The sequence below is a fragment of the Hippichthys cyanospilos genome, chromosome 5, assembly GCF_059441005.1.
Source record: "Hippichthys cyanospilos isolate Australia breed blue-spotted pipefish chromosome 5, RoL_Hcya_1.0, whole genome shotgun sequence".
Lineage (NCBI taxonomy): Eukaryota > Metazoa > Chordata > Actinopteri > Syngnathiformes > Syngnathidae > Hippichthys > Hippichthys cyanospilos.
This window is the reverse complement of record NC_142373.1, coordinates 117,702-143,910: the sequence shown is the minus strand read 5'-3', so window position 1 is coordinate 143,910 and position 26,209 is coordinate 117,702. Positions and strand designations below refer to the sequence as shown.

Below are 26,209 nucleotides of genomic sequence, written 5' to 3'. Positions count from 1 at the left end.
CTCAAACAAATGCCATCTTACAAGAAACGTTGTTACCTATTGCGTATCATAACTACTGCCAAATTTGTTTAGGTTTGTTAACTATTGATGATCTTACAAATGCAAGCTTAACCAAGGTGAGTCTTCTCCCCAATCTTGAAATAGTCAAAATGATGAAGAAATGTTAGCTGCCCAGATCGCTAGTAGCTAGTTAAAAGCAACATTGCATGGGTAAAACATAAAAAAAAAAATATTAATCCTGTGGTATGCTCACAAAAATCTTTTGATATGCTTGTAAAATGCTATATGTCAATCTTAACCTTTCTGAGAATTACTGTTTTAATGTCAGTACAGTTTGCGTCCTCACCAACGCTGGAGCTGAGATCTCCGTTCTCACCGTCGGCCCCATGGTGGTGGTTGGCGTTGGCATGGTAGCCGCCCATGGCCTCCAACTTGATCTTCTTGACCTTCATGGCCTCTGCAATGGCCGCGTTGGCAGCAGCCGCCGCTGCCGCCGTCAGACCTTGAATGGGGGTTCAAAGAAGAAGCGTACAGACGGCTTAGTTACAGATTGCCGCAAGTCCGCCAGGGGATGCAAAAAACCTGCTTTGGCAAATGAATGAAAAAAAGACGACTCTTGAAAGAGTAGAACAATGAATAATTTCATACCCCATAGGGAACAGGCATGTACGTGCTTTTTCATGTGGTGACAGAGGATATCTTCACAGCGGGTTGTCATGATGATGGTATCATACGATTGTGATGAAGGCTACACCCACCCCATGGTGCCTCACCCTCTGTATTCAAATATTTGTTTTCAATGGGGGGATGCAATTATATTAATATCACTATTCACGACATACTGTCCACATTTGCTTGTATGTTTTTGTGTTTTTAATAGTGCACGGTGGATTTGTTATACTTTGATATTACATTTCTATGACAAGGACTAAACTGGCCCTGGGATCTGCCTGGTGGGCTGGCAATTTTAGGAGGCCAATTGTGATGCTTGTTTTTATTAATGTTGTTTTTCTGAGAAAACAGCCCATAATTTAAAGGGCGTGGCCTATTGGTATACTTTAACTATAAACAGTGGATTGAACCAGAATATTGTACAAATTCACTCCTAACCACTTCAAAAACATAGAAAGGTGGCCCATTTGTTCCTTTTTAATACAGTTTTGACAGCTGATAGAACCAAATTGGGTTCACATTAGGGCTGCAACTAATGACTATTTAAATACTATACTTAATTAAAAAGTTGATGATATTGGTGCTTAATTGATTAATTGGATTTCAAATTTAAAAAACAAAATCTCTTCATTCAAAAGTAGGATTTTTATTCAGGATTGGCATCACAAAAAAAGCTCTTTTTTAAAATAATTAAGGATGTTTTATGATTGATTTCCTAGTTTAGTAAAAAAAAAACAAAAAACAAAAACACAAAATTTGCCAAAATATGATCATTGCTTTCCAAAATTAAAGCAGATGTTTGAAATGTCTTGATTTGACTGAGCCCGATGGTAATCAGTCCATTTTCAAACAGGACAAAGGACACCTGACAATATTTTCTGTTTGGAGGGTTTAGCTCTTGGTATTTGGACAATTTTAGCAGAGGTGTTTTTTTTTCGTGGACCCCCTTCTGTAATTGTTGATTCATTACTTTTATAAAATTGACCAAAATTGGAATTATCAGTCAATCAGCCAGTTATCAATAGCTCTTCTGTCTACACTTCAGCACCGTCATCACTTGTGACACCCAAAATCGGCTTTTAACCACCCCCCCAAAAAAACGCAAAACGCAAAAATACAACTCAAACCTCCATCATTCTAAACCAAAACCCAAAGCTAAACCTTACCAACTCCCCTTCACTCACTCAATTAGCCAAATTAGGTAGAAAAGTTTATTTAAAAAAAAAAAAAAAATGAAAACACTAAACCCAGACCACAATGCCCAGCGTGCATGGCTCAACATATACAGTACGCTGCACTTTGATGTAATGTGCTGCCCTGTTCAGCTGTCAATCAAGTCTTGCATATCTAGTTGTAAGTTTTGCACAACTTAAAGATATTTAGAGTCAAAGAGCGTGGTGGATTGATGTTTTCAAATAATTAAATTATTTTTGCCTATACCCTCTGTCAAGGTTGATAGTGTAGCTATGATATTACAGTTGAATAAGATTTGTACCATATTTAATCAATTTCAAATAATTGAAAAATATCATTTGTAATAAAAACCATGGCGTTAGACCAACATCTCTAGGTTCTAGTGTGCAGAAGATTATTTTATGTGTCTAAATATGGATTTTCCTAAAAATATTATCATCCAATTCTCAAACATTGAGGAGTAGCATGCCCAGACCATCTAAAAAAATGGACTGAATGTATTCTAGTAATAGACACACATATGGCGAGTGCACTGCAGAGATCATAAAGCATCGGGTTTGTCATTGCGGCACTTTCGGGGCTTCTGGTTGTATCAAACGTGACTTGAAATCTTTATTCATGAGGCCTCTGTTTCCAGCATTGGGGACAAATAGCGCTAAAGCTCTTCCGGGCCCGTGTGTACGATACGTGCGCTCCCGGGAGATTTCCCGGATTCTCCTCGCCAACAACATCAAAGATGCACAGTTGGGAAATGACAAAAAAGAAATACAAAAGGAAAACGCCTATTAGTGAAATCACTCAGATTCACCATAGAGTATATATGACCTGCCCTTTAACTGCTTATACTTGATATGCAGCTTTGTCTTTGCATTTGTCGCCGCTGTGCTGTCACGCTCAGGAGCGGCTTTTAGCACGCATGGGAAGGGGCGGGAATCGAACGTGTGAGCCCGGCAGAGGATGCTCTTCTTCCCAGCTGATGGGCAGATGGTGAGAGTCATTTTGCGCATATAATTTAGAGGCTTGTTTGCATCTTAAAATACATCAGGACCATATTGACGCACTGTATACATCATGTCAGCGATGGCCCTCTCGTTTGCAGGCGGCTGTTCCATATGCAAAAGGCGTCAGACAGAAAAAAGTCACCGGCCCATAAGAAGGTGATACTTGTGCACATAATGAATGTAGCCTCTGCCTGGCCTGAAGGTCAGCCTTCATTTGTGTATAATGGCCAAGAGTCAACTGTTTCCCAAATGAGACGTATGCAGAACAGACTGCAGAGTAAATATTGAAATCACCTCCGGGGCTGTTTGTGTGATAAATTCACCGCGCAAATCAGGTGCGGAGAACACATCTCCGTGCCCCAACCCACACTTTTGGATGTGCTTTATTGTACTGCAGCCTGTGCATCCTTAACGTGTGAGGGCTGCCTGGGATCTTTTAATTGCTGTTTGTTTTGTGGTTGTTTGGTTTACTAAGACAGCAAAGGACAACAAACAGTTTCTCACACATACCCAACAAAGACAATGTATACCTTTTGGTTTGCAGTGCAATGACGATAACTATCTCAACGTTTTAACCGCGAAGACGGATCTTTGTTAAGATGTTTATAGTTACACGCTATGCTGAAAACTCTGAATGTTTTAAAGGTACAATTAATTGATTAATCCATAACTTATCGATAATAAAAACAATCAAAAATTATTTTTGATAGCCAAATTATCATTTAGAGATGTAAAGTTATCAAAATGCTCAAAATCCCAACCTGTTGAAAAATATAATACATACTCAGTGATCTACTGTATTTAGTTCTCTATGAAAAGAGATTGTGTTAAATCAAAACAAGCGCTAACCTCATCTTTTACTTGGGAATACGATTATCAATATTGTATCCTGTTTTCTGATATGTTATGGACCAAACAAGTACCTAAATAATCAAATATAAATTAAAAAGTTTAAAAATCATTTGCATTAAATCCACTGCAAATTTGATAAGATTTTCTGTTCTGTTTCAAAGTGACAGAAATCAATCATGATTTTTTTTTAAAGTCTGACCCCGCAAAGAAAAAAAAGCATGCAAAATGACATATTTTATGTAAGTTTTATCTATTTTTTTTTTTTTTTCAAGTCAAGTATGTGGAGTGAAGTTTTATTTTTTCTGTAGATTTCTGTTAACCTATGGTCCCACTAAAACAAATGTGAACAAACTGTTGGTTGCCGGTGTCTCAGATTTCAGTGTCTAAAATGATCAATAAAGGTCAATCCTTGCCACAATACAGTGCCTACAAACTATGTCAAAAAGCTAAAAAATCTTACAATTTCTCTCTCGTCATTGATCTTGTATAAAAATTATAAAATTATTTAAAATTAAGCACGTTTGCCTTTGGTTGAGCTCTGGATCAAAAGGACTAAAAATGGCAACTTGAATTTAAAATTTTGGTCTAATTAGTTAATATTTCTGATTCTACATTAATAGCAATCTTCATTAGCAATTGCCGTGTGTTTTATTATTTGATTTTTGATTGCCAATGTTGCAACATTGGAAAATTGGTCTTTATTTTTTAGCTTATCGATTAATACCTCAAACTAAATAACAAAATGTTAACTGCAAATAAAAAAAAAAATGCAAAAATAAATAATAAATAAACTATGGTTGAGGTGTTTCGGGTGGCTGGCGAAGATATTAAATGAGGCTCCGCCTACCACTGTCTTTGGTTAAACGATTTACTGCTAAATCTAGAATCTTTCTTCCGCTAATTGTTGCATGCCAACAGATCAATTGCCATATCTTCAAAACCCGCGGCCTGACGCGGCAGGCGTAATGAGAAAGACAGGGAAGTCCATTAAGCCGCAGGAAGTCTGAAACGTCAACATTCCACTTGGTTGCTAATCTGCATTCATTACCATGCAAACAAAACAATCCCGCCTTGCATAGTCTGCCAAAGTCACCTTTAGATTCAGACGGTGGTATGGACACAGGTACGAATCATTGGAATCGCAAAAGCAAACAAAAAAAAAGCAGAAGCCGTCAAAGAATTAATGGAGACTAGCGTGGCGGTGTCACACGGGGAGCACCAAACAGCAAATAACAGAGACAAGGTCTGACGGTAGCCCTTGGAGCAGCTGTCATATTAAATAATAATGAAGGATCTATTAATATGCAAAGGAAGCAGCAGCCGACTGGCTTAACGCTGTCATGCCTCCGCATATTGTCAGGATCTTCATCATTAATTAACATGCTAGCTGCCCCATACCTGCGCCAATGTCAGAACATTCTTACGACAAACACCCCGATGCCTGTGCCCTCCGAAACTAACTCGCATAATTGAATTAAAATCAGATTGTGGTCGCACCACTGCACAAAAGACGGATTTGTCTTTTTAACAAAATTAAAGTTTTGGCTTTTTTAAAGAGCACACCACGGGCACAAATTAAAGCACGTAAACGTCAGGTTATGCATTCACGTGTCGACGCAATGATCACACAAACCGGGATACGCTCTTAGCTGTGCTGCGCCCACTTGAACCGTACTACGTCACATCACGATACATTTCGTATCGCTTACCGTGTTGACTAATCTGATGACAAGCAGCAAACTGAGAAAAAGAGGAGTAAGGCAGTGCAGCGATCATTACAAAGAAACAATACTTAAGTGCTAGGTAGATGTATTTCAAAAGCAGCTAGAAGTGGTGTCAGGTAAGGGCGATCTGGTGTTGCCACCGCAGACATGCTAATTGTACATCAAAGAGAAACACATGGTGCAATGACTGTACAACCACATAGGCCGGAAGATTGGATTGGATTTAAAAAACAAACACAATTTTCAGATAAATCACCTACAATATTGCAGAAAACCTTTGACTTTGAACTGCAGTCAAGTGTGACAACTAAACAGTGAACTGGGGCCATTAGCAAGGATAGGGACTGAGGTTTTCTGCGACTAGCGAAACTCCACATGTAATTGATGCCTCCACAAACAAAACAAAACAAGACAAAACAAAATAACAAACAAAATAACCTTCAATTTTCTCGGGTTGTTACCAAAAAATAAATTTAAAAAAAAAACATCTTTTTGTCTAACTGAAACTCTTCAACTCATTTCAACATTGAGATCAAAATACTGGCAAAGCACTCGTGTTCTTCAAACAAAATCTTAAATGTAATCAATTCAACAAATGTCCTTAACATTAGTAATAGACCACTGCCATTTTAGATAGATAGATAGATAGATACTTTATTCATCCCCGTAGGGAAATTTTGACGGCCATCTATTTTCATCTGACGGTAGATAATAAATTAAAAACTGCGGTAATTTTATAAACAAACGCGCGCATCTCGGTGTGCCCTGTGTGTGACTGGTAGGCTGTGATTACACTGCCCACTGCCAGAAGATAACTGGGATAGGCCCGTGTGAGGACAAGCAGTTAAGAAAATGAATGGATATACAGTATACAGTATAGTACGCATTTACACTTTTTTTGACTCTCTTTCTTTTGTTACTAAAAATAAATATCTTCTCCAAATATTAGTCAGCATCCTTGACTACAATCATCCTTGATATTCCCACCCTCCAAAAAAAAGCCATGTCTAGACACATGTAACATGAATTGTGACTTAAAACATTGTCTGCACTGTTAAATGAAAGTTTTAAGACACGGCATCTGCAGGTTGAAGGGAGCCACATAATTTTTTTGAGGCAAATTTAAGACCTCTCAATGAATGTGACAATAGTGACAAAGTGGAATGTAATACAGTTATTACACCAGAGAATCAAAAGTTTAGAGATGATAAATTTGTCAGAAACTTTGCTAAGATTTACAAAGGCAAGTTTAGTGCACGTCTGCAGTTTTTTGAAGACCTTTGAATGTTGGAGAAACATTTTTAGGCTTTCAGATTGAAAAAAAAGGAATTTGGGACTCTTTGTTTTGACAAAAAAAGACATCTGTGGTACAATATTGCAGAATACTTTTTTTCTTTTACCTTTAAGATTGGCTAAAGTTTTTTATAACAACTTCACAAAAGTAAATTATGTTACTCTATGCCTGTACAGTTAAGCTGAACGTGCAGAGGGTTCCCAAGGTCATCAGAATCTCTTGAAGTTGATAAGAGTGCAAAAATAATCTATTAGTCACCACTATATATACTACATTATATATATATATATATATATATATATATATATATATATATATATATATATATATATATATATATATATATATATATATATTTATTTTTTTATTTGTATTTTTTTTCATATCTTTTGTCTCTCACCACATATTCCCAATGTACAAAAACATCCCAAAAACTTCCCCTTTTGCTGGGAACATTTCTTATAATTAATAACACTATGATGCAAACAGGAAACTCTAATTGAGATGAATATTTAATGCAAGGGAGAAACATTTGGCCGTTCAATTTACATCAACACAAAGCCTGTGACGGCCGATCCAACTCTACAAACGGAACAAATATTGACACTGACTGATATAACGATACATAGCCATACTCTCTTACAGCTTTAACAGTTACCGATTATTCTAACCTCTCGAGGGGAAAACAATATATTCAGGGTTCAACTGCCATTTTTTTTTCTTTTTACTGTCAGCTTATTTTATCAGTGAAGTGGTGCATGTTTGCAGGTAGTATCATAGGAGGATTTATATTGTGGGTGGCATTCATTTCTCTAATGGTAAACTGAGTTCCTCCAGCACCTAAATGAATTACACTGAAGCTTCTGCTGCTCAAGTCATGGCCAGAGCATGAGTGGAGGTCCTCTCTTCATTCTAAAGAAGATGCCATCTCCATGTGGTGTCAGTCCATGGCAAATAATTCCATTTGGAAGGGAATGTTGGGTTGGGGGTGGGAGGCAATCTGCCTATAATGCATCAGCCACCTGAAAAACTCCCTCAAGCATGTGCGTACACTTACGCATGTGCTTTAACACACACATACACACATATGTACATATGAGAGTATTTCCTTAAATGGAAAGCTAAGCATATTAAGATGTCCTCTTTTCTAAATGGAAGCAGTATCAAGGGCACGCATACATATGTTAACAATGTGTTCCAACATGCGCATTCCTGCACTTGTTAGCGTGCAAAGGAAACCTTGCACATCAGTGTAGCAGTTGATTTTAATCCGACGTGATTTGCGCATTTAGCGCCGGCAAAAATAATACATTTGCAGATGAATGAGTCATAAAGACCACAGCGGATTGGGGCTTTTTGAGAGAAAGTAAAATGGATTTGACAAATCTGAGCTTTGATGATTTAGGTGTGACTGGTCATTAGCTAACATGGCAACACAGTAAGTTTTAAAAAAATACTTGAAATAAATATATGCCGACAGACATTACAAAACTGCATTAACAATTTCTAACCACAGTAGCTAAATTAAGGTGACACTGACCATTTCATAATGTTTGTAAACAATATGTGCCAAAAAAAATTGTCGTGTCTGTGATTGCCTAACACTGAAAGAGTAACAGAACGTTGTATAAAACCTCTAAAAATTTTGCAGCAGCACTGTTAAATATACAGTACCTCATTGTTGTTGTTGTTGTTTTTTCTTTTTGGTTTATGTTAAATTTAATCTGTTTTGTAAAGGACCTTTTATTGCACATATTAAACTGTGGTAAGAATGAAATATCATGTTTTTATGATGGCCAAATCACGCAAATCTAAGAAAAAACTAAGGAAGCATAAAAAAAAGGTAAAAAGGTAAGGTAAAAAAAGAGAAAGACAAAAAAACAGAACACACAAAACACCACACAAGAAAAACTCAAAACAAGAAAAAAGTTGCACGCATGAAAAAAAGCAAACAAAAATATGCCTGCAAGAAAAAGAAGCAAACAAGAAAAAAATGCTCAAAAACAAGAAAAGGATGCAAACAAGAACAAAAGGAATCAAACAAGAAAATGGACACAAGAGTAAAGATGCAAACAAGAAAAAAGATGGATGCAAAAAATAAGAAGCAAACGAGAAAAATGAATCAAACAAGAAAAATGATGCACACAAGAAAAAAGCAGCAAAGAGGAAAAGTGATACACGTAAGAAATGAAATAAACAAGAAAAAAAACACAACCAAGGAAAAAAGAGGCAAAAAAGAAAAAAAGCAAACAAAAAAAATGACTCACGCAAGAAAAAAGAAGCACTAAAGAAAAAGGAAGCAAACAATAGAGAGGAGCAAACTAACTTTCCTCACCGGATGTGGCTTGTGTGGGTGGGCCCAGGGGTGTGGACTCACTCGGTGTTTTTTTTTTTTTTTTGCTATTACCTTTTGTATGTTTGCTTAGTTTTTTGTTTGTGCGATTTGTACTTCAGGGACATCATGGTAACATAATATTTTATTCTTTCCACAGTGTAATACAGTATGTGCATATAATTTCCATTTGGTACATTGGTAATTTAATTTCTGATTAAATAAGAGTTCTCTTGCACCAATATTTCTAACCAGAAAATAAAACACCTCTTTGGTAGAAACCACGTTTCTTACCGTGTGGCTGCCTTGCCTCCTTCATGAAGTAGCTCAATGGTGGCAGGCCACTTAATACACATCCCTCATCCTCACCAAGATGATGGAGGCTATTTCAATGGATGGAGACTATTCCAAAGGGGTGAATACAGGCGTCAATACACCTCTCTCAATAACACAACACATGTTCCCCTTATCACGTTAGTCCCCATGGGAACCCAGATTTCACAACAACAGTTGTGAAATTGTGGGTGAATTATTTACCACTGATGCTAATTGTCCAGCTGTGTGCTTCCAAGCACGCATTTTGGCCACTTCAGCTTTTCCACAGTAAAACGTTGTAGTTAATAAATGAAATGTTGCTGTTTACTTGGCCAACTTGGTGCAAAATCTCTCCAACTTGGCTCCGGAGCCAAAATGAAACTAAAATACGTGGATATGGCTGGCATTTATTTTATTTTGCACAGGTGAGTGGGGAGTTTTGAATTGCACCTGTCTTGCTCCTGTCGTCATAAAGGGACTTCAAGCCTTTTTCATCCGCACGGCGGGGTCGGTGCAAGCGCGCAGAATAAGCAAGGAATGCTTAAAAATGTGTCATTGAAGGAAAATAACACGTTGGGAGTGTTTTAGGTGAGAAATGAACATTGGAAATGGTTAAAAGCTCCAAAAAGTTGACTTTTTATCTTACAGCCCCTTTAAACTGCAAAGATCTTTAGGTTGCACATGCTATATGATGAGGTGCTTTCCACCATTCTACCATTCTACTATCCATCAGTACTCTGCGGACGTGACAGGGACATCAATTAGTCGCCTGCTTAGATACTAACTTATGTGTGGTCAATTATGTCCAATTAGGCGACTGTCAAAATTGGTAACTTCCCTGACATTTAATGCCAAATGCTATCATCAAAACGGTTCAATTATAAAAGCAACGGATAGGAAAAATTGCGAGCGCAGTTAGTGAGGCCGGCATGATGGTTATGAGAGCAGCGAAAACCTCAATTACTTTATCAGTGGCCTCCAAATACCCAGACAAAATGTCAAGATCAGAGGGTCTCTCTGTGCTTTAAAGGGGATGGTATCAAAAGGCTTCTCTGTTGCGTCTCAGTTCCGCTAAATAACACGACTCTTTCTCATCATTGTCCTCCTCCGCGCTGTCGGCCTTTTAGTTTTGCTTTCTTGTGATAGCCGCTGACCTCGCCCTATATGTTCAAAGCGAGTGATTGTGGTGAATGTGCTTCATATTAGGTTTCAAACACCTCACAGACAATGATTTCTTGCCTCCAGGACAACAAAACACTTTTAGTATAATATTACAGCAAAGAATAGATAACTACAAGTCTATTAAAGCAACAATGTGCTGTAATTTAATCTGAAAGCCTTTATTACAAGTGGGGTCATATTTGGGAAGTTTGCTTGTTACTACCAAATGATTAAAATAAATAAATGCATATACAATAATAATAATAATAATAATAATAATAATAATAATAATAATAATAATAATAATAATAATAATAATAATAATAATAAAATGTCAAGAGAGAAGCAACTCCAAAAGGTTTTTGGGCTTTTGACTAATGAATGGGATATTGAGCAAATAGTTCCAATGAAGTTGGGACATTGTGTCAAATGGAAATAAAAACAGAGTACAAAACGATTTGCAAATTCAATTATTTGCAAATTATCTTCAACCTTTATTGGACTGCACTGACTACAAAAGCAAGCCATTTAATGTTTAACATAATCAACTTAACATGATTTTAGGGGGGTCAAAAGTATGGCCCGCAGGCCGGGTTTAGCCCGCAAGGAGGTTTAATCCAGCCCGTAAGACTATTTCGCATATTAAGCATAATAATAGAATGGATAGGACTGAACACATTAGTCCTCATTAAAACAAACATTAATATACACAAACATTCATAATTTCACAAGCAAGGAGTACTGCAACTTACAAGTGGAAGTGACCAGTTGCCACGCTAGTGCCAAATGATTGCTTTGGCAACAGAAAGCGGAACACTAACATTTATCAATCTAGCTTAGCCGTGCTGGTAAAACCGTTCCTCACTCCGAAGAGTTCACAATGGGGGGGATCGCCATCTGAGTCATGACCAGACATTCGGCTTTGGTCACTTTTTATTATAAACAATCAGTCTTGCATTTAATTTTGAACTGCGCACATCGCTTTTATGTTTGTTGTGTGGTCATGACTTCTTTGTGAGTTTACAAGAACTTCTGTCTCATTCTCATTTACCCAAGTCATTTCATTCTCGGGACAGTGAAACCATCGTACCTGGGTTACTCCTAACCCTAACCCTTAGGAGACGTTCACCTCTCATGTGAGTAGACTTCATCAGTTCATGGAAAAAAGCAACGTGGTCTGGTTACGATCCATTCAATATCCTGAGAATTCCAACATTTACTACAGCTACTGTTTTTTGGTTTTGTTTTGTTTTCGTTAGCTTTAAAGAAACACTCTAAAAACCTTGTAAAAGTTCATGAGTGTTTTCTTGTTTTGATCTACAGTGCTTTACACCTGTACGGTTGATTTATTTTTCTTGGAACAGACTGAGTGTGACCTTAAATTTGGCACGCATTTCAAACTTTAGGGCTCTAATCGACATCACTGTAGAAAACTAGCAGTTTTGTTTTATGTGTGTTATGGTTGGAGTATTTCAGTAAATATCATTTACACTGAGTGAACGCTGAAAATGGGATAACGTTGTTAGATGTGTCAAGAAGGAGAGCACGGCAATATGCAAATGAAAGCACTTAAAGCCACCAACATCAAAGTAGTCTCAATGAAGCCCGCCACAAATAGAACAAAAGGCTTCGTCGCAATAAGACTCGGCCTGAGGGGGCGTCAGGGCCTGAACGCTTGCTGTTGATTCTTGTGGCGATAAGCTTGCTTTAGCGTCAACCAACGCCTATGTACATATTGCAGTGGAGTGGATTTAATCGCGCTAATTAGAATGCACTCCAGGCAACAAATGCAACATCTACCGGAATAATCTGAGAGAAAAGATCTCCACTCCAATTTATTCAACCTTCCCTTTGTTGTTGTTTTCTTTCCACAGGGGTTTTTACACAGACGATCTGTTTTTGGTGAACGAGTGAGCGGCGGGTGTCTGGTGGCAGGGGGCTTCATGTGTCACCTCAGACCCATTGCCATTTCGAGGATGAGCTGCAGGGAGCCCCCAAGCAGAGAATACAGTGGAACACAAGTTCCAACACACCAAAAGAAGGACGCTTATGAAATATGACCCACAATCAGAAAAAAGATTTGCCTTATTCTCAAAAATGTGGGAGCTCAAATTGTCATCATATGTAATGTCATCATATCGCAACACTCTTTAGACCTCATCTAAGGAATTCCTTTTACAAAAAGTGAAGTCCTGTTTTAGTTTTTCTTGACAAAATGGAACACTGAAGACCTTTTGAGGTGCCTTGGCACCACGGCGAAAGTCCGTGGCCCCTCCTCCTCATCACAAACACAATGGATGAGTTTGCCAAATGAAGTGTGAAAAGGACTTAAGTGAAAGTGTGGGATGCCATGATAGCTTCATGCAAGCCACGAGATCTGAATATATATATATATATATATATATATATATATATATATATATATATATCGGTCCCACTCATTGCATTAGAAGCAAAAAGTGATTGAGGCGCGTTTTACAATGTGATAGTTTGTACACTAGACTGAATTATTCCAAATATAATTTATGCAAATGGGTTATTTTGCTTCTCCAAGTCCAACTGGGAATCCAAGCCTACCTGTGGGTGGGATCATTCCAGGGGACATGAGGCCAGGGACCGTGTGGGGCATGATGTGAGGGTTCTCGGGCGATGTCACACTCTGGGTCCTCTTTGGAGGCCGACCGGGTCTGGAGCTGAAAGAAAACACAAGAGGGAGACAGATGAGAAAGTGCGGGGGGAGGTAACGAGGGCGGTGGTTGCGGTGGAGGAGGTGTGGGGGGGTGCGACAGCAACGGCTGGTGTTAACATTTGGAGCGTTCCACAACGAGCAAACACGCACTGTAAATAAATTCCCTTTCAAGGACAGTTGCTTTCTGCAGCTCAACATAATAGACTTCCATAACTAATTAGATTACACGCTGAATTCATTTCCTTTTATTGAAGATCAACCACTTTTTGATGCATAATTCATAGCCCGTACCTCGTTACCTGTTTCTGCGCATTAATATCCCCCGCACTATTTGAATTGCCTCGTTTGCATATGCTAAAATCCTCAGCCCGCGTCAGTCTGGAAATTACACATTAACTTGTTATAATTATTGCAGTCAGGCCACTATTGATTTATGAGACTTTTAAAAACCAAATATGTGTAGTTGCAGTAATGAATGATATTTTAAGCTTCTTCAGGAAATTAAAAGGCAATGGCTGCCTTAGGAAATGTTCCGCTTGCTTGATTTAATGCATGCCATCGCTGGAAGGTGGTGTGACAGAGTGATTCAGACCTGTTGGACCACTCCGATGGGGGGGAGTTTTATTACAGCGAGCGAGGGGCACAGATCCAGCCGTGATAAATGACCCAGTCACCTGACTGAGGAGAGGAAAAGGCCTTGGAAGCAGATACCACACCGACTTTCCACACGTCTCACTCATTGGCGTGTTAATACAGCTCCGAGTTGCAATCAATACCTACTTTGCTGGCTTATACTTACAAAGAGAAGCCTACAGGGTGACAAAAACATATTATAAGGGGGCAAAGAGTCCATAAAGGTATACTCTGCTGCCTCTACTCAAGATGAATTATGGCCGACTTGACACCGCTGACATATTGGCGTCATAAATTACTGGGCATACAATAGTCTGAGAGTTATCAGGCTACTAAATCCTCTCCAAAATGAGCTGGGGCTCTTGTTTAGAATCTTTCAAATATCAGTCAAAACCGGAACAACATGGCGTTCATTTCAAACAGACAAAACAAGGCCAGAAATCAAATAGTCGAATGGTGTTGGCCGACGCTGTCCGCCCCTCCCGCATACAACCACCCATTCAAATGAATTATTTTTCTGGTAATAAGATTGAGCAGTCAAATGTGATGTATTGTGTTCCACTAGAAACCACAATTACATTCTCCACTGAGAGATATATGTTTGTTCTTGTGCTAACGAGAAATGCAGACAGCAAGGTAAGAATAGAGGTCCAAAAAAATATTTGACAGTTACCTCAGAGTTGTGTCTTGTGGTATGGAAATGGCACATGAAGGTTTATACCTTACCATAACCACAACAATTAGGGTGTCACTAGTCATTTTGATACACAAAATTTCTCGAAGAAAAAACACCACAATGGACAGTTAATGTTAAATACTGTGAATTATCACCTTTTTTGTAAAGTCCAGTTTTGATACCTTCAGTGACAGTATATGTGTCCTAATATTTGGCCCATACTATGTATTCCAATCCAGCATTTTTTGTTGAAATTGCATGAAATGAATAGCATTTGTTTAATTGTTGTAATGTGTTGTTCATATTTTTTCTTCATATGGCTCCAAGTGACCGACCGACAGCAAAATTGACTGCCAATCGGAGTAGGTTACCTTAAAAAAAAGGCTAGGTATCAGTCCAATAAAAGATACTTGATATCAGTCCTCACACATGCCTAGCTTAATTTGTTTACCCACCGTAAATGAACTAGGTGTAATTCTACTCGTAAATGAACTAAAGCAGGGTCTCGTAATTGGTTAAGTTGCTGGGAGAGACAGTATGCTGCTACGCCACAATAAAAAAAGTTTTGACAGTTTAGATTAAATACATTTCCCACCTCTGAATTTTGTATTTCTGAAGACTCTGAGAGCAAACAAACGTAAAAAGAAAACAAACCTAAAAACAACAATAGGATAAAAGAACTATGTGTTGGACAATTTTAATTACTAAATTCATTCAATCAGAATCAAAAATAATTATATCTCGTTGGTCAATTAAGTGATTAACTGTGGCACCAGTACCTTTTTTTTTTTTTTTTTTTGCAAAAAATAAACAAATTAAAAAAAAAAAAAAGACTCTTTCCTTAAAATCTAGTTTAACTGAAGATGTGCTTGATTTTTTTTTTTGTTAAATTAAACACTTGTGGCTGAATCCATTGCCCTCATCAGCCATTGCGGTCGTTTGCCTCACAGCCCATCTCATTGCATTTCCCACAGGCAGCATCCGCAGCAAACGGCCTTAATAGTGGAGTTTATTCAGCCGTGTCTTGTGAGGTTTACTTACCTCGCTGCTTGCTAATAGAGTGCGCTCGCTTGCTCTGTCTGTCTGAATGTGCTGACTCTCGCGCCGAGGCTCGAGAGGACTAAAAGCCGACCCTCGTCCAACCCTTTGAAGGGGGCGGGAAAAAATATACAAGAGAGCAAAGTGGCGAGGGAGCGAAAGTGAGAGGAGGGCAGCGAGCGAGGGGGGGTAACAAGTGCCCGCTCAACCTGGGAATGTCTGGAAATGTAATTCCTATTTCTATATGCCTCTTTGATCAGAGAAGAGGGGGCGATCGTGGACAGTTTTGCTGTCATCACTTTCACTCGTGCTCTGGCTGAATTATTTATGAAAGACCTCAATGGAGGCTACGTGACGGCTAAAAGGCTTTTTGCCAACAATACAAAAAGCAAAAAGAGCTCCTCAAATGGACAAAAAAAAGTGACGTTAAAAGATGCGGACTCTCGTATGAAAAAAGGTAAAAGTGGTTTGTCAGCTTGTATGCATACAAGATGCTAGTGAAAGTAGTACAAATGTACTTTGTAACACAGCCGTCCCACATCTGCGACGGTCAAGCCAACTTACACCGGGCGTCCGCAGAGGAACTCAACCTGGCCTCCAACAATAAAAGCGCCAGGCTATTTATCAAGCAGCAGATGCTGAATTCCCTAAATAGCCCGGCACAGAAAAAGGTCCAAAACTAGGCCATTATTGCAGAACTGAATACATGCATGGTTGGAGTTTTTATAACTTAGAATACGTATCAACTTGAATATTTGTGATTCAGATAACAAGTGCAACCAAATTGTAAATAAAGAAAAAGAACTTACATACACACATACAATACATATTCTTAAAGTCCGTTAATAAACTCTATCATCATTTATAATCGTATAAACCTTTTGGGTCTTACATGATGAAAAAAATGAACAAAAACAGTTTTCTTCTGATTTTAAGATGATCAAATTTCAGACCAATAAAGCAGTTATTTTAGAAAAAGTGTAGAAAAAAGTAAAAAAGGGTGTAGAAAATCTGCTCACTTGGTTGCTTTTTTTTTCATTAAGAGTCCACTTAAATGTTGATCTGTACCCCCAACCACATACTCTAAAGATGAAAAGGTTACTGTCCAAAAAAATAAAATTATATATATATATATATATATATATATATATATATATATATACTATTTCGCGTCTGCGAAAGGTAGTTATTTTTGATTCCTCATCAGGGTTCATTCGAGTCCGCAAAAATTCACCACAGGTTCTCCGACAGTTTTTCTTTGTTTGCTTGTTGTTGTTTTGTTTTTTTATTATGACGACATTTTAAGCAAACTTTCAAATGTATTTCTTCAGAAGTACTTGCAAACACATTTGATCATTTGCAAAAATATTTGCAAGTACAAGAACAAGTTGACTGCTCCAAACTTTCATGGTCATACTCGAAACTCAAATAAGTCACAGATCATATTTTCTCATTGCAATGAACAAATATACAATTCATTTAGTCTGCCCCACCCACACTATCAATATTTCTCTCCAATAATGTCTTTGTAAAATGATTTGCTCATGAACCAAAGTTCCACTGAGAGGTTGCTTCACTTGAGAGCCTGAACCTAGTGACTGAGACATTGCTCACAAGTCAAGGTGAAAAAATCAGCCGAGGAATGGCACATATCTAAAAACAAATTGTAGAATGGCTTTGTCAATATTGAAACTCAAAAGTCATGGATGTACTATTTTCGTGCCATGATCTGTGACTAATGTTTCAGGTGTCGTGTGTTTTGCCCTTGTGTAGTTATGTTCTCATTTTCCACTGCACTCCCTAGGCCACTGTAGCACATAATCTTGTATGAAATATAAATTGGCAGGACAGTTTAGAAAATCAGCTAAATCTCTCACTTCATTTTTACAGCTCCCTTTATCATTTTCATCTGGTATAAATTATGTGCCAGAAATGGAGACAATATTTAAAATTGGGAGGTCACTTGTGAAACAAATGATTCCAGGCGTTATTTACGTTTGAGCTACGAAGGATATTTGAGGGCCTCACATGTGTGCTGGCTTCAATTAAGCAAGGCAAATAGACGCCGGCAGCAAATATGCGGTGTATCTATTTCTTTGTTTTGCAGCAGTCGCCAAAAGAAAATAGCAATGAACTTTCCCTGAACCGGACCCCCTTTAATGGCGCGGCCTTGTGTTGACCCAGCAGTCGCCGAAAACCCGATACTCGCCAACATACTACGCCGCAGCGGGCAATCGGATTACACGGGGCCCAACACGAGTCCAATTTCAACGCCCCGACGCAATAAAAGCCCGGATAATTGCATTCACGTTCTCACCCCCGTTTACAGGAAGTGATGGGCGTAGAATATTGCAAAAGGGGACGGAAACGGCGACTGGGATCTCATTACGCAGAGCGCCGCTAATGCAGTGATTACGATCGCTTATAAATCAATCGATAAGTTGAGCCCAAGTGAGCGCGCCGCCTTTAGTGGATTTTGTTACACACATCTGCCGCCCTCCCGTCTTTCGGAATCCAACCCGATTATGTCAACAGAGATGGTAATATTATTTTCCGGCGGTTCTGATTGAGCCATTAACCTTTTATCTGGGCTTTTGTTTGACGTGCCTAAAAGGTAGGCATGAAGATATTTATTCCATTTCCGCTGCTCGCTCGCCCGACAAACAAACGAGTGAATCATTCCGTGTGTAAACAAAAGGCCTCTGCAGGTCTCCGCCAATCAGACCTTATAAAATATTAACTCAATGTCATTGCCCTTTGAAAATCTCTCACCTAGAATTCCCCTAATTGTTCCTTTTCTTTATCTCTCCGCCGCAGAGAGTAAATAAATTAACAAAATAGCTTTTATCGCCCCGAGTAACCTTTTAACTGAAGGATTATCTGGGGTTTATTTTTCATTTCTCCACTTGCGATAGCGGAGCGTGCACCCATTGATTGGTTCGCAGGGGTGGTGACCAGCCGTGAAAACAAGGTCTTATTGATAAAACAAAGCGCCTCTTTACCTTTTTTTCTTTTTTCCAAAGTGCCGGGTCAGGCAGAAACACAGACGCTACGGACCGTCAGGGACCTGAATATGCTGACTTTATGAGCTTTTATATTTATTTATTTTTTATGTTATTGGTCAGGTCAAACAGATTAAAAACTCCCTCGGGGGGTTAACCGCTGCCTGAAGGACTTACTATCAATAGAAAATTCAATATTGTGTTTTTGGATGGAATAATTCAACTCTAAATTAAATATTTAATGCAACCTAGCATCCGTAATTTTACAAAGCACAGTGTAACAGGATATGGATGGTTTGGGATGTCTCAAGCATATTTATTATGAGACATCAATATAACGCTCCATTTAAGGTTTAAACTCAAATTTTTTTTTGTGAGGCCATGATTGATTCTTATAGATTAGATTGGCCATCAATCAGACAAAATCACATTTTTTCATATATATTTTTAATGTCCTAGTATTAAAGAATTTAATAACAATAATAATAGTTTAATAAATACAGTGGACCCTCTATGGCGTGCCTAGCTTAAGTTTTTTCATGATATGAAGTGGAATACAAAGTGTTTTATCTCCTTGTTACTGTATTTTTTTTCAAATTCAACCTTGGCGGTCAGTGTATATTTATTTTTTATATACATATTTTTTCAAGTAAAACAATTTCTTTTAGCAATTCACAATAAACCTTCCTTGTCAACACATATAACTGTACAGGTTACACCATGCTCATTCCTACTGTATGTGCCATTGCATACGTCACTAAGATGCTGGTCTGCTATTGATCGGCGTTACTAAGATACTGGTCTGTTATTGGTCAGCGTCACTGCGTCACTAAGATGCTAGTCTGCTATTGGTCGGCGTAAATCTTGCTCTCGTTTGAGCGCTTACGATGTTGTATTTATGGTGGATTTAAGTGCTTAATTCAAACTAGAATGGGTTAGCCATGGGTCCCAAGATTGCTTGAGAAGTTTAAAGTGAGAAAAAGATGATTACTATGGAAACAAAGCTGGAGATAATCAAGAAATAGGAAGAACGTCCGCACATTGTTATACTTGCTAGGGAAAATAGCCATAACTTGCTCAATGCATTAATGTCATATGTCGGGGGTTCACTGTACTGCAATTCCAAAATTTTGGTTTGATTTGAGAGACATCTGTTTTCTGAGTGTGATAATACAACATTTGCAAGCTGAGCTGTGATTTCGTTTCCTGAGCGCTAAACAACTCTTATGTAATTTTCAGTTGATAGTAATTATGAAAATGTCCGCCTTTTGAGATGATGAAAACAGATGAATTTCGTTCATTTTGTTATTCAAATTCAGTATTTAGACTACAGGGACTTTATTGTTTTTTTTGTTGTTGTTTTTTTATGTGATTTCACCTTTAACTTGTACTGCACAAATGCAATATTTCAAAGTACTGTATTTGTTTATTGGCTGGAGTGCTCCTTGCATCTCCACTGGCTGACGACATGTACGTTTTTTTATTTTTTTTTTCATATTGGAGTGCTGGATTGCTCTATTTTTACTATGGATTTCGATGATGTTCACAAGCCACAGAAAAAAACTCCATTTGCCATGCTCCATGATTTACAGTGCTCAGAATTCACTCATAATTGATATTTGTACACTCATTCTGCTGTTACTCCCGGTGGGTGTGTCAGAAATCAGGATGCATCATTTATTTATTTATTTATTTAAACATTCATTCATCCATTCAATCATTTATTCATTTACGGAAATTCAAAAAGTAAAAAAGACATATTGAACACAGACATGTTACTTTAGTCAATATGAAGCAGTTTGGTTGTTTCTATTGTAACTGTTATTGGCATAATATATACTGGTAATAAGCAACATAGCAAAATTCTCTCATGTCTCAATGTTTTGGGAAAACATGCTGCTCAGTGCACAGCGGCGACAATCTTGTTCATGAACACGAGAAGTACAGATAACATCGGGCGGCCATGCAAACCACCACACCAGGAACAGAGAAGTGTTTTGTGAATCATTTACAAGTTACTATGCAGGGTTCAGTTCCTCTTCCAAATGTGTCAGTGCTTAAAAAGATGAAGACCTAAAAGTGATTGGTGTTCTACCGTTAAAGAGGTTCATCATCTTTCATGCAACTTTTGATATTTCTGTTTGAATCATTGCAACGGACTTTGAATGTTTAGCCCCCATTGAGATTAAAAGAGTATATTGTTGCAAACTGTTTAACAAAAAGGCGATAGGTACGCTTTAAATATTTCCTTCAACGTACAGCGAAGAAAAAAATGGGATGATTTATATTTCCTGCTGACCTTGGCAGTCTATTGCTTGTGATGATCGTAATCTCACAGTCACACCATGATACATGGGAATATATTTGCTCATCCATCTTTTTCATGCAGCCATCTATCCCTGCGCCTCATCTTGTATCTGCACTCGCATTCAACTTATTCTCGGATTATCTCCATCAGCTTCCCCTTGCACCTGTCAAACAGACGCCTGGCGCAGGTAGTCACATGGTCCTTATCTTATCAAGATTGTGGGCGAGTTGGTGAGGGCGGGGAACAGTTTTTATTTATTAGGGATGGGACAGAACAGCTGCATCCGCCTTGCAAACTGTGAACCTTTTGTTGCAGAACAATATATGGAAGATCAAATAGTGAGGAACCAACCAGAGGCGGGGGTGGAGAGGTCTAGCAGCATTTCAGTCCGCACTAAAACCCCTCTTAAAATCCCGTCTGGTGCCTGATCCCTGTGTGGGCGACGGCTCGGGCTCGGGAGTCGCAACGGGATTGGTCACTTCCCGGTGCTTTTCTACGGCTTGATTGGAACTGTCAGCTCAAGTGTCGGCGGCTAACCTTGAGTCGATTAAGCACATTTTTACGTAAAATAGTGGCTAATATCTGTCAACATCAGATTGGATCAGGGCTGTTACCCGTCCAAGTCTGGTACCAGGGGAGCCTCATGGGAATGTATAGTCAAACTTTAAACCAACTACTAGAGCAAGCTGTCGCAGGATGGAGGATATCTACATAACTACAAAAATCTACCGCCAAAAAAAAACACCTACCAATGAACATGTATTGTAGTTGAAATGACCACAAAAACTACATCCTACATATAGACGTTGTGTTTATTTGTCATTTATTCAATATCAAATAATTCATTATTTTGGCCCTAACCTGGCTGGTTGGTTCAGATTGACTTGTTTTCTTGATGTAAGAGAATGAAAATGTCTTATAAGCCCCTTTTTTACCAAAAAAATTCAGTTTGTGTATGTTTCCCTGCATTTTATTGGCATGTTCAGAAACTATCCCAGGTGCCACTTTACCTTCGTTTTTTCATGTAAGAAATTCCAAAAGCTGTACCTTCCCATTTTCTTCACGTTTTCAATGCAGTATAACAATAGAGAAGTTATATTCAGTGCATACTTTTTTCCATTGTAAAAGGCCCAAGATATCTGATATCTCAATAGATTGGTTCATTATTTGGATTGTAAAAAGACCTAAAATATCTTACCCATTACAGAGCTCTCATTTGCCTGGGTCCTTGGAGCCCAGATGTATCATTTTTACTGGGAATCATACTTTCAAATCAATGTGTATGTGTGTATCTTTAAATAATAATCATCGTCCATCTACTCTTCTATTCAACAAACTTGACAACGTATATTTTTGACAAGTTCATTTGCCATGTTTGTTTTGATCTCGTGGAAAAAAAGAACCTCAATGGAGAAAAAAAGAGCACAGCTTTGTTTACATGAATTCAGTTCATGATGTGAGGCTCGGGGCATGAACAGCACGGCGTGTAAAGATGATCAAGTAGATGACAACCAGATCGTTGTCATGACCATGCTTTCGGGAGTAACTTCAAAATAAAATCATCCCAATGCCACTGCCAATGCAATGTTTCATACATTACTTGGCATCCACATACGGTTCTGGCCTGCAAATGGGTGTAATCCGGCCAGCGAGATGATTTTGTAAAGTATAGAAACGTGCTGATTTTTTTTAATAAATGAAAAACTTGAAATGTTTAATGATTAATAGTAATGTTACTATTTTAAGATTAATGTGATTGGTTGCGTGAATGGTTGTTTCTCTCTGTAGGCCCTGCAATTGGCTGGCAACCAGTTCAGGGAGTCCCCCACCGACTGGCCGAAGTCTATGGCGTTATATTTGTGCCACAATTACGCACGCGCGGAAAAAAAAATTGAGCGGAGAAAATCAAACTGAGCGAGCGAAAACAGATTTTGAGAGCAAGAAAAAAACTATTGAGCGCGTAATGATAAGAGTTTGAGCGCGCGCCGATGGAGTTTGAACACAGAAAAAGAAATTGCTCGCTCAAAATTCCTCTTTGCTCGCTCGGGATAGCCCTCTCTCGCTCAACGTCTCGCTCTCGCTCGTGATACTCCTCTCTCCCTCGCTCAACATCGCGTTTGCTCAACATTGAGCTCTCGCTCGCTCGAGTCGTCCTCTGCGCTCACTCAGTTCTGTTCACGCGTTACGTTTGTGCCACAAAACCAGCCAATCAGAGCTTGTAAAAGCACTTTGATTGACACAGCTTAGTATCCAATGAGATTGCTTGTACGCTATCCGTTGACGCACTCTCGTTTGCCCTGTGTTCACCCGAAAAGGGCAAACGAGTGTGCGTCAACACGGACTTGGGCTGGAGAATTACTTTTAATATTATTATTATTACTGTATTGTATCATTTGACAGAAATACCTTGTTAGTTTTTGTACTTTAATAATATAAGCCCACCCCTCCCGCCTACGTCGATGTGACGCACTCTCGTTTGCTCGTTCCGGGTGAACACAACAAGCAATCTCATTGGATACAAAGCTGTCAATCAATGTGCTTTTACAAGCTCTGATTGGCTGGTTTTGTGGCACAAACGTAACGCGTGAACAGAACTGAGCGAGCGCAGAGGACGACTCGAGCGAGCGAGAGCTCGATGTTGAGCAAACGCGATGTTGAGCGAGGGAGGGAGGAGTATCGCGAGCGAGAGCGAGATGTTGAGCGGGAGAATGCTATTGCGAGCGAGCAAAAAGGAATTTTGAGCGAGCAATTTCTTTTTCTGTGTTCAAACTCCATCGGCGCGCGCTCAAACTCTTCTCATTACGCGCTCAATATTTTTTTTCTTGCTCTCAAAATCTGTTTTCGCTCGCTCAGTTTGATTTTCTCCGCTCAATTTTTTTTTCCGCGCGTGCGTAATTGTGGCACAAATATAACGCCATAGAAGTCAGCTAGAATAGACACCGGCAAGCCTGTGACCCTTATGAAGATAAGCGGCTATAGAAAATGAATGAATGAATGATGGATGGATTTGTTAAAATCTGTTGTTGGTTTATGCCCACATCTTTTAAATGCAGTTTGAACCTTAGACTTACCTTGTCCTTTTTATAGCAAAATTTTGGGGATTCCAAATATTTCTATTGAGACCCATTAGGTTTTTTTAGTATTGTGAGTCCCGGGGACCCAACAGTTTTCAGAGGTAAAACGAAAAATGTTACGATATATGCATTTTTCTGTTGTATTGGAGTGGTGTTTCTCCGGGGGGTTGAACATGTTTTTTATTTTATTGTTTTTCAAATAGCTGTAATAGAATGAAATAAAGTCTAATTACACATATTCTACACTAGGTTATAGTGGTGTGTTCATTGTCAGTGTGCGCAGAGAGTAGAAACAATTTTAATGAAGTTATTCAACAATAGTAATATGTCTCTCTTTCTATTCATCCGTCCATCATCTCGAGCTGCTTATCCTCATGAGCTTGACTGGTTTGGTGGTGCATGTATCTCCTATAATTTTATTAAATATGCTGTTATGCTGTTATGCAGAGCTATCTAACGAAATAAAAAAAAACAAAACAAAAAAAAAACAGTTTGGTTAGAAACGAGATCCAACAGTATTTTACATTTTACGACAGAAGACGAAACAACAAGTCTGTTGGATGAAGAAAAGTAGAATTCCCTCACTGTATTTTAAACCTTTCATTGACCACTGACAAAATGCTTAACATGACTATTCAAGAGCCCCATTTAAAAAGTAACACACCCGATTAAGACAAAGATGAAAAAAAATCAAATGCAGCATTTGCGTCACCTTTTTCCTTTTTTAGACAATTACAATCGACCATTTTGCTAAAATGTCCCACTGAGCCATCCGACCTGTGCAAAGAATCCGTATTTGTCCGGCTGGACAAATGTAGCATAACAAGACTATTAACAAGACATTTTAAGAGACTCCAAGAGGACTATTATTCAAACTTACAGAAAAGTTATTAAATCGACAAGCAATTGTACTCCTCCAATCTATCGGGAGGAGACTTTCTCATAATCGCATTCCATTAGAGCTGTTTGAAGCCTCTCAGCTGTGAAATTCAATCTACAAAACATCTAAAACACCATAAATTGCTGATTATAAGGCGCCTTTCATTAATGGCAAAAAAGGAAGATTTCATAATTGCCGCCGCCGCTGCCGTAACTACAGAGTAAGAGTGTTTAGTATCACATCAACAGTCCGCGATAATGAGTAAGCAGGCTTCCCACATCACGGGAACTGACGAGGAAAGCCTAATTGGTTGACTTTTCCATGCCTAATGGATGATTCTCTTAATTAAAAAGATACTGTAGCAAATGTTGGGAATCAGATAGCGCTCAAAGTAAATGCAGTTAATCAAATGTACGCGAGTGCACAGTTCCAGGAATGCCCCAAATGAGATCGGTTGATATGATTGGCTCCAGTATTTATTATTAAGCGCCTTTGGTTAACAAAACAGACCAGGTCTTATCTTCAAACTGTGAGGAAATTTCTCTCTTTTTTTTTCATGAACTGTGATGCATATGAAACAAGTCTTCAAAACAAGGCTTTAAAAACTTACCCAGTCAGGGTGCCTTTGAGGATATTTAATTAAAATCTAATCCTGCATTCATTAAGGCTCACATAAATTAAGCTGTCATTCATAAGATTTATGGATTCTCATTTGCATATTGCATACAATTCATCAATTACTCAAGTATGAAAGGAGCGCATTTCCCTTGGAGCTGCCTGCTAGCCTGCCAACATTTGAAATGAGAGAAAGAGCACGACTGTCAGGCATTCACGGCAAAGTTTTTTTTTTTCCTCCGCCGCACAATGTCTGCAGCGCTGATTAATCTCATTTCCTGGGCATCCCTTACAAGATACGTACACAGCGTGGCTACACTTTTCAACTTTTTCAATTATTTCTCCTGTCCTCTCCGAGAAACTCTGAAAGCAGGACACGGGCTACTCAGGCAGACTGGAGGCTACTTGTGTCTTTATGTATAAAACATGTCCTTTTTGCCAGCGTAATCATAAATTAGAGATCGAGAGGCTGATGGAGAGGAAATGTCGTAATTTTATTACAAATCCCATCAGGCAAATATTCCGCATGCTATAACAGCATATTTCCCGTCATGTTTCGAGAGGGGGTAGAATACATCCGGCAGGCATTCTGAAACCACCACAAGACCATAACGGGGGTTCGAGGTAAGCTCAGGTGGCGTCTGACTAATGTGGATGATGTTGAGATTTTAACGTGTGAAAGGCAGTTCAAACACTAAATCTATATGTTTCGTCTAAGAAAAAAAAAAGCGCTATTAGCCCATCAGAAG

The 26,209-nt window shown here is 38.6% G+C and overlaps 1 protein-coding gene across 2 annotated transcripts in view; it reads right to left on the bottom strand.

Annotated features, from left to right (window-relative positions):
* The window catches only part of LOC148423080 (dachshund homolog 1-like), a 155,204-nt gene that overhangs the window by 61,942 nt on the left and 67,053 nt on the right, over positions 1-26,209 (bottom strand). For both annotated transcript variants that reach the window (XM_088415767.1, XM_088415768.1), the window contains exons 2-3: positions 13,123-13,238; positions 347-502 (exon numbers count right to left, since the gene is read on the bottom strand). In XM_088415767.1, the coding sequence (XP_088271893.1) occupies positions 347-502; positions 13,123-13,238 (272 nt within the window). The remainder of the gene's footprint in view (positions 1-346; positions 503-13,122; positions 13,239-26,209) is intronic.